Genomic DNA, 7,724 nt, shown 5'->3' with positions numbered 1-7,724 from the left:
GCCCTAGCGGCTCCCCCACCCTTAGCTGACCCTTGCCCTCGGAATCCTCTGGTTGAAGACGACCGCCGCCCAAAGGCTCCGCACTGCGCGGTATCCCATCTCGCTGATCCGCCAGGCGCACACCTCCCGGGATTAGGGAGCTCCTCTCAGGCCTAGCGGCTGCTGTGACTTCTCACTTCAACCTACCCAATCGCCTGGCGGAAGCGGCAGCAGCGCGGCCCGAGAATCGCTGCTACATCCGGGTCTCTCATGCCGCGGCCCAATCCTCAGCCTCCTCTCTTCCCACCCTCCTGTTTCTCCGCCCCCCCGCCGCCAATCCCTGATCAGCTCTCACCCGAACATGCTGGCAGGGGAGTGAAAGCGGACGCCGGCCAATGAGGCCTCGCTTCCCGTTTGAAGCCTCCAGTGGGCGGGCGTCGGAGGCGGGCGCTACCAGCTAGAAGGTTCGGTTGCGCGTGTGCCATGGACTCAGCCGCCCGGTGATATTGACAATAGGAGAGAGAAAGGGGCATTGACGGGGACCCACCGCGGGTAGCGAACGGCGGCTCTGGCAGTGGCGGCTCCTGCTCCAGCGGCTCCTCCTCCTTCTCCTGCCTCCTCCTCCTGCTGCCGCTGCGGATCCAGTCTTCCTCCCTCCCTTCCCCCCCTCCCCACGTCGCCGCCGGGTCCGGGGCAACAAGCAGAGGCGCCGCCCGCCGGGAATGTGAAAGAGGAGTCACCGGCGGAGCCGCAACGGGGTCGGTGCCGATTTGATGGGACGGGCCCGCGGGGGAGGATCGTGAGGGCGCCGCCGCCGGAGCTGAGATTCAGGGCCGGCCGTGAGGCCTAGAGGCGCCGCCGCCGCCGCCGCGGAACCGGAGGGACGCCGCACCGGACAGCCGTCGCCCCGGGCTCCCCGTCGCTGCTCGGACCTCTTTCTGCACGTCCCGGTCCCGCCGCCCGCCCCCGCTGCGGCCCTTTCGCCCGTCTCCCGCCCCTCGAAACCACAGATCATCTTCCGATTCTTCCCCAGAAGCTTCAAGGTAACTTCGTCCCTCCAGCACCACGGCTCGCCTGCTTCCCTTCTTCCTCTTGGTCCTCCTGGGGAACCGACAGTGCACCGGCCTTGGGAAGGCCTGGCCCGGGCAGGCGAGGGGTGCGGTGGGGTGGGGTGCTGGAGGGGAGCGCCCGTCCCACTTGTCTGATTTACCTGCATATGCTTCTGATGGTATCTCTCATTCACTCTACCCCCTCCCCCTTTTTCTCTACCTTCTGGGATTGAAGGCTTTTTTTTTTTTTTTTTTGTCCCCCTTTATCCATTGGTGGGGGCGGGGGAAAAGGGGGAATTTGGTGTAGTGAGGAGGATTCTGTAGCAGCTTGTCTTCTCCAGGGCTTGGGGCGTGGGGTGGGAGCAAAGGGAGTTTGCATCCTTACAGACAAACCCCTTCCCAGTCTCTCTCCCCCCCCCCCGCCCCCATACCCCCTTTGGATTATCCTGAGCCTTGGAAATGCCCGGTGCCTGCTGCTTAGAGGATGATAAAGCTTCGGGCGCCCTGGCCCAGGGCGAAACCTGTTTCTACGGGCTTTGCGTAGACCCGCTGCTACCGTACCTTCAGTTCTGCAATGCTTAAGGGTTGAAATCCTTGACGTTTGTTCTGGGCCAGGGGAACAAGGGGCAAATAATTAGAAAAAAAGAAAAGGGCGGGGGGAGTACTTATAGATCGGCTTTAGAGATGGGAGATGAGGAATAAAAAAGAGACAAAAAGTGATGGAGGGACAGGATTTACTGAGATCTTGTTTTGGTAAGGTTAGAATGAAATTTAAGTAATTTCACATACCAAATTGGAAAATTGGCTCCTAAATTAACAACATACAAATGTGATGTGGGGCTTCTTGCTCATGCAGTCATTATACTTTAAAGTGATCTTACATTTTCTACAGTCACTCACAGTTTGCAATTCCAATTTGAATCTGTCACATTATATTTAAGTATAACTTAGGTAAGTTTTTAAAAAACTTTTTAAAAAAGAGAACCAAAGAAGACTTCAGAATTTCAAAGCTCAACATTATTATTATTATTATTATTATAAAAGTTTTTGTTATTTTTTCTTTGTCAGAATCCACATAACCAAGGTAACTTTTTATTCTTACATGTTCAGGAAGAAACTCCCTTATTTTATTTAGAAGTTAAAAAACACTTGTCTTATGTATTGGAATGACAGGTGAGTAATTGCATTTCAGCATTTTCCCCATATGCATTACTTCTATCCGAGTCTGCCATTAATCTTGCATTGAGCCTCATTGCCATGGAAATGATGGCATCTGTTTAAATCAGTGAAGGAAGTTGAGCTTAACGCTTGTTACTTTTAGGAAATAGCCTTCATTTTAATAATTTGAGAGGGTTATAAAATGCAAAAGCATCATTCAGTACCATGTTTGATGAAATGAAAATTGATATTTGATGAACTTCAAGGTCTGAACTGCAAGGGAACTCAAGTTGGTTGTCTTACTAGGCTATGAATTTGTTTTCAGTTCAACTTTGGTGCTTGATTTCATCATAGTTTTGCTTATTAAGCTTTAATAACTTAAGGTGGCTTTATACAAAGCGAAGACTTTTTTGAAATGGCTTCAATTATCTTATGTGTTTTGTTTAAAGTAATTTAGCCAGTCCTTATTTGCAGTGTGGTATTGTTTATCATAGCTAACACAACACATTGCTTTCAAACTCAGGCCTAGATAGTTTCAGTAGTTGTAAATTTCACATTGCTGTGATACACTGGTGTAGATTCTTGAAGTACAATAAGGGTTTCAACTTCAGAGCCCATTCATAATATTAAATATCTTGGGAAAATGTATTGATGGAAGTTTTCCAGCTGCAAAATAGCTCCAAAATTATTTCAAGAATTGAAAGATGTGAAGAGCTTTGCAGTTAGAAAGTGGCAGACAGTATTGAGAGTTCTTCAGGTCTAAATGAGCATCTTTAATACTTAGAATGGAGTAGTACCATGTATTAAAGTTACAATATTGCTCATATGATAGTTATATATATATATATTTTTTACCACTTTTTTCATTGACATAAGACTTTTCTTAACTGATTTTATTTTCTTTAGCATATGTTCCCATTTTCATGAGTATTGTATATGGGAATTTTAGAATTTGTGTAACCCACATGTATGCCTCCACCTTGGGAATGTGTTTATGATACTTCTTTTTCTTCAGTAGGGATATGTCCTCAGCACCAACTACTCCTCCATCAGTGGATAAAGTAGACGGATTTTCTCGGAAGTCCGTCAGAAAAGCCAGACAGAAGAGGTCACAAAGTTCCTCACAGTTTAGGTCTCAAGGCAAGCCTATTGAGTTAACACCTCTTCCGCTGCTAAAAGGTAAGGCTCATGACCAGGTGATGCATTCTTTTTATTTATTTTTTTTAAAAGATGACCGGTAAGGGGATCTTAACCCTTGACTTGGTGTTGTCAGCACCATGCTCACCCGATGAGCTAACCGGCCATCCCTATATGGGATCCGAACCCGGGGCCTTGGTGTTATCAGCACCGCACTCTCCCGAGTGAGCCACGGGCCGGCCCTGATGCATTCTTTTTCAATTGATCTTTCTAATATCTATATGTAATTTCCTTTTTGCAGAGTTTCATGTCTCTTAAAATTCTGTGTTCCGTATTGAACGGATGGGAGGCTTCAGACACATAGAAGTTACTGGTGTGTGACCAGATATATCCACTCTCCTTTTTTAAAGGGCTCTATTTAATTTGAATAGCTGTGGACAAGTGAAAGAAACATACCTGGAGAATCTCTCCCATTAACACACGAAAAAACTAAATGTCAGAGAAACTTAAAGATGTAGGTTTTTCATTTTTTTTTTCTTCTGTTGATATTTAGGTGGGTACATTGTATGCAATGATAACTACAAATTGTACTGTCTTAGGAAGTAGGCCCTATTAGAGGGAATGATACCATTAACTTACATTTGGAAAATGGTATCTGGAAGAATTTATTTTTAAAAAATCAAGAAAACAAATAGTTTATATTTGATTACATGCATCTCGTTTTCAGATAGTACAAATGGAAAAGGTATATGATGATCATACTTATTTATTATTTTATTCATTTTTAAAAAATCAAGAAAACAAATAGTTTATATTTGATTACATGCATTTCGTTTTCAGATAGTACAAATGGAAAAGGTATATGATGATCATACTTATTTATTATTTTATTTCTCTTTTCTTTGGATGCATTAAGAACAAGTTTTTTCACATGAGGACTGTTTTTTCTAAATCATACCTTTCAAGTTTTGTTTGGGTATGTGAATAATTTTTGTCCTTTTTAATTTTCATCTATTTGCTTCATATTTATGGGCAGGCATTGTTTGAAATGTTTCAGAACGTAGCTCTTACAGTGTGGAAACTATCAGCGTCTACCTTTGAAGGGGGATTTTTGTTGGCTGGATACCTAAGAATAGGGAAACCAGACAACTTGGTTTGCTAGTTCATTAATGCACATTTATTTCTGTAACAGTTGGTGAAATCAGAACGTATTATAAGAAAAACTAGGATGTGACTGGAAAAGATCCTCAAAATTTAGCTTAGGATATTTCAAGCTCCCGTTTTTCGCATGTGAACACTTTTTTTTAAAAGGAGAGAGATTCATAAATAAGATTCCAATGTTTATACTTGAAATCAGTAGAAACTAAATGAATACTGATTACTGAAAAGATGATATATCTACCAGTTAGTGAACTGAGCTCTTCTGAGCTTTAGGGGAGAAAATTTTGGCTAAAGATTTTGATGGTAAAAATGAAAACAGTCTTTATGAGGCTGTGGAAGAAAATGAAGGAAAACTTTAGGGATAAAACTAACCAAGCTGGAAATACAGAGTTGGAAATTATACTGGATTCTTTAGTAATTTATTTAATCTGAAGTAGATATCTGATAGCTATTAGCATCTCTATTTGGTGAAGGACTTTATTCTGAGGAAGCAGAATCCTTTTTCAGGGTTAGAAGGAATTTTAAAACTTTGTCATCTTAATTTCTTGGCACTCATGGTAAACGCTTTCATTAGAACTTAACTGAGCACTCATAGCCAGGGTATTGGTTTTGTGGGTAGTGAAGGAGGCATGCAAGAGAAGAATTTGGGCATATGTTCATCAATTTTTATTTTTTATTGTGGTAAAATATACATAACATAAAACTTATCATTTAGCCATTTTAAGTTTGTGGTTCAGTGGCAGTAAGTACATTCACATTGTTGTGTAACCATCACCACCATCCATCTCCAGAGCCTTTTCATCTTATCCAGCTGAAACTGTTCCTTAAACACTAACTCCCTCTCTTCCCCTCTACCCTCCAGTGCCTGGGGAACCATCATTCAACTTTTTCTCTCTATGAATTTGACTACTCTTGGTACCTCCTATAAGTGGAGTCGTGCAACATTTGTCCTTTTGTGACTGGCTTATTTCACTTAGCATAATGTCTTCAAGGTTCATCTATGCTGTAGCATATGCCATAATTTCATTTATTTCTAAGGCTGAATAATATTTCAGTGCATATGTATACTACCTATTTATCCAGTCATTCATCAATGACACTTAGGTTGCTTCTACCTTTTGCTATTGTGAATGATGCTGCTGTGAACATGGGTGTACAAATATCTGTTTGAGTCTCTACTTTCATGTTTTGGAGTATTTACCCAGAAGTGGAATTGCTGGGTCATGTATTTAATTTTTTGAGGAATTGCCGTACAGTTTTCCACAGCACCTGACCGTTTTTCATTCCCATCAGCAATGCATAAGGATTCCAGTTTCTCCACATCCTCACCAGCACTTGCTATTTTGTGTTTATTTATTTTTATTTTTAAAAGCCATTATAGTGGGTGTGAACTGGTATTTCATTGTGGGTTTTTTTTTGTTTGTTTTTGTTTTTAAATAAAAGATGACCGGTGAGGGGACCTTAACCCTTGACTTGGTGTTGTCAGCACCACGCTCTCCCAGGTGAGCCACGGGCCTGCCTTTCATTGTGGTTTTTATTTGCATTTCCCTTGTGGTTAGAGATGTTGAGCATCTTTTCATGTACTTGTTCACCATTTGTATATCCTTTTCTCATTTTTAAAAGTGAAATCTGGTAGTATTGAAAGTTTTTAAAGAACTCTGCTCTCCAAGAATATGACTTTTATGAACTTGTATATTTTGCCAGCCTGGGAGAATTGGAGGACAACAGGACTAGGTATACTCACACACCTAATTCCAGACTGACTAAAAGTGATTCTAGTGTAGTAAGTACATTCTGGGTAAATATTCTGTAAAGTAGTCCGTAAGTTAGAATTCCTTATTTGTCTATAGAATAACATAAAGAAGTACAATCATGTATAGACTTCAGAAATGTGTATGTACTCTTGGTTTTTGTAGTAAATATAAGAAGTTTGTTAAGTGACATTTGTTTTTCTTACAGTGGATTGACTTTTATTTGTGTGTTGCCTTCTTGCCAACTAAGGAAGTACATTCATGGAATATGAAGAATATATAAGAGGAATTTCTTTTCTAGGAGTTTTATTTTATTTTATTTTTTTTGTCTTAGGAGAAACCAGAATAGGCTGTATATGCATGCCTAAGGATAGTTATCAATTTAATTTTCTTTTTTTTTAAAAAAGATGACCGGTAAGGGGATCTTAACCCTTGACTTGGTGTTGTCAGCACCACGCCCAGCCAGTGAGCGAACCGGCCATCCCTATATGGGATCCGAACCCGGGGCCTTGGTGTTATCAGCACCGCACTCTACCGAGTGAGCCACGGGCCGGCCCTATCAATTTAATTTTCTATAACATTTTAGAGGGTTTGACTTAATTTGGGTACAATATAAGCTACGGCTGAATTTTGTGAGTTGCTTTAAAGAATAAAGTAAAAGATATGTCCTTAAGGTCTTTAATTTCAGGGGAATTTGAACATGGAAATTGTGTTAACATAGTAATTATGTAAATCATATTTTTAATATGTAATTTTTGAAAGCAAAAATTAGATATTCAGAATGTTATGCACGTCATAATATTTGACTGACAGACATAAATAATACTGCATTGGGTCTTAGCATTTTAAATTATGTTCACTTGCAGAACTATAACATAACTGAAGAGAAATTTTCTATATTGCTCTTTTTTCTAATAAGTGTGTTTTTTTACATTTGAATCCTTGATGTTATTTTCTGTAGAAAGCAGCACTAGCATGTAGTTTTGTGTAAGTATACAGTGAGTAACCTGGCTTTTCCTTACTTATGTGTAGTGAAATTACAGGATGAACTTTGTGAAAACAGACATTTGAATTTTCTCCATCTTTGTATACTTCTGAAAATGTATTTTGGAGAGTCCTAAAATTTTTGAGCCTGGAGGACTCTTACTCATTTTACTGATATAAGGAAAACCCAGTAGGATTTTAGTGTCTTACATGCCTGAAAAGAAAGTAAGGACTTTCTTTGTACCTACACAGCAAAATGTGAAGCAAACATGGACAGTTACCTAGTAAGTCACCAAATAATGGCAGTCAGACTAAACACTTAGGCAAATACACACACAGACACACACACACAAACATGTGTGTTGTGTGTGTCTGTCCAGTATGTAACCAAGACAGAGCATATAAATAATATATATATATATATATACATAAATATTGAAAATGAGTGTTCTCGTAGGGTGTGGTGACCTTCTACTTTGAACTATCTTCCCTGACTCCATATTAT

General features: G+C 40.8%; 1 protein-coding gene across 2 annotated transcripts in view; it reads left to right on the top strand.

Moving 5' to 3' along the window:
* The first annotated feature begins 467 nt into the window (after positions 1-467).
* PPP2R5E (protein phosphatase 2, regulatory subunit B', epsilon isoform) overlaps positions 468-7,724 on the top strand; it is a 147,647-nt gene continuing 140,390 nt past the window's right edge. The window contains exons 1-2 of one of the 2 annotated variants that reach the window (XM_008576549.1): positions 468-1,022; positions 3,202-3,365. In XM_008576549.1, coding sequence (XP_008574771.1) covers positions 3,209-3,365 — 157 coding nt within the window. In that variant the 5' untranslated portion in view covers positions 468-1,022; positions 3,202-3,208. The remainder of the gene's footprint in view (positions 1,023-3,201; positions 3,366-7,724) is intronic. The other variant, XM_008576550.1, reaches the window with a different exon arrangement.

Source organism: Galeopterus variegatus, unplaced genomic scaffold (assembly GCF_000696425.1).
Source record: "Galeopterus variegatus unplaced genomic scaffold, G_variegatus-3.0.2 Scaffold1366, whole genome shotgun sequence".
NCBI lineage: Eukaryota > Metazoa > Chordata > Mammalia > Dermoptera > Cynocephalidae > Galeopterus > Galeopterus variegatus.
Note: the sequence above shows the minus strand (reverse complement) of the source record. Positions and strands in the feature narration are given on the sequence as shown.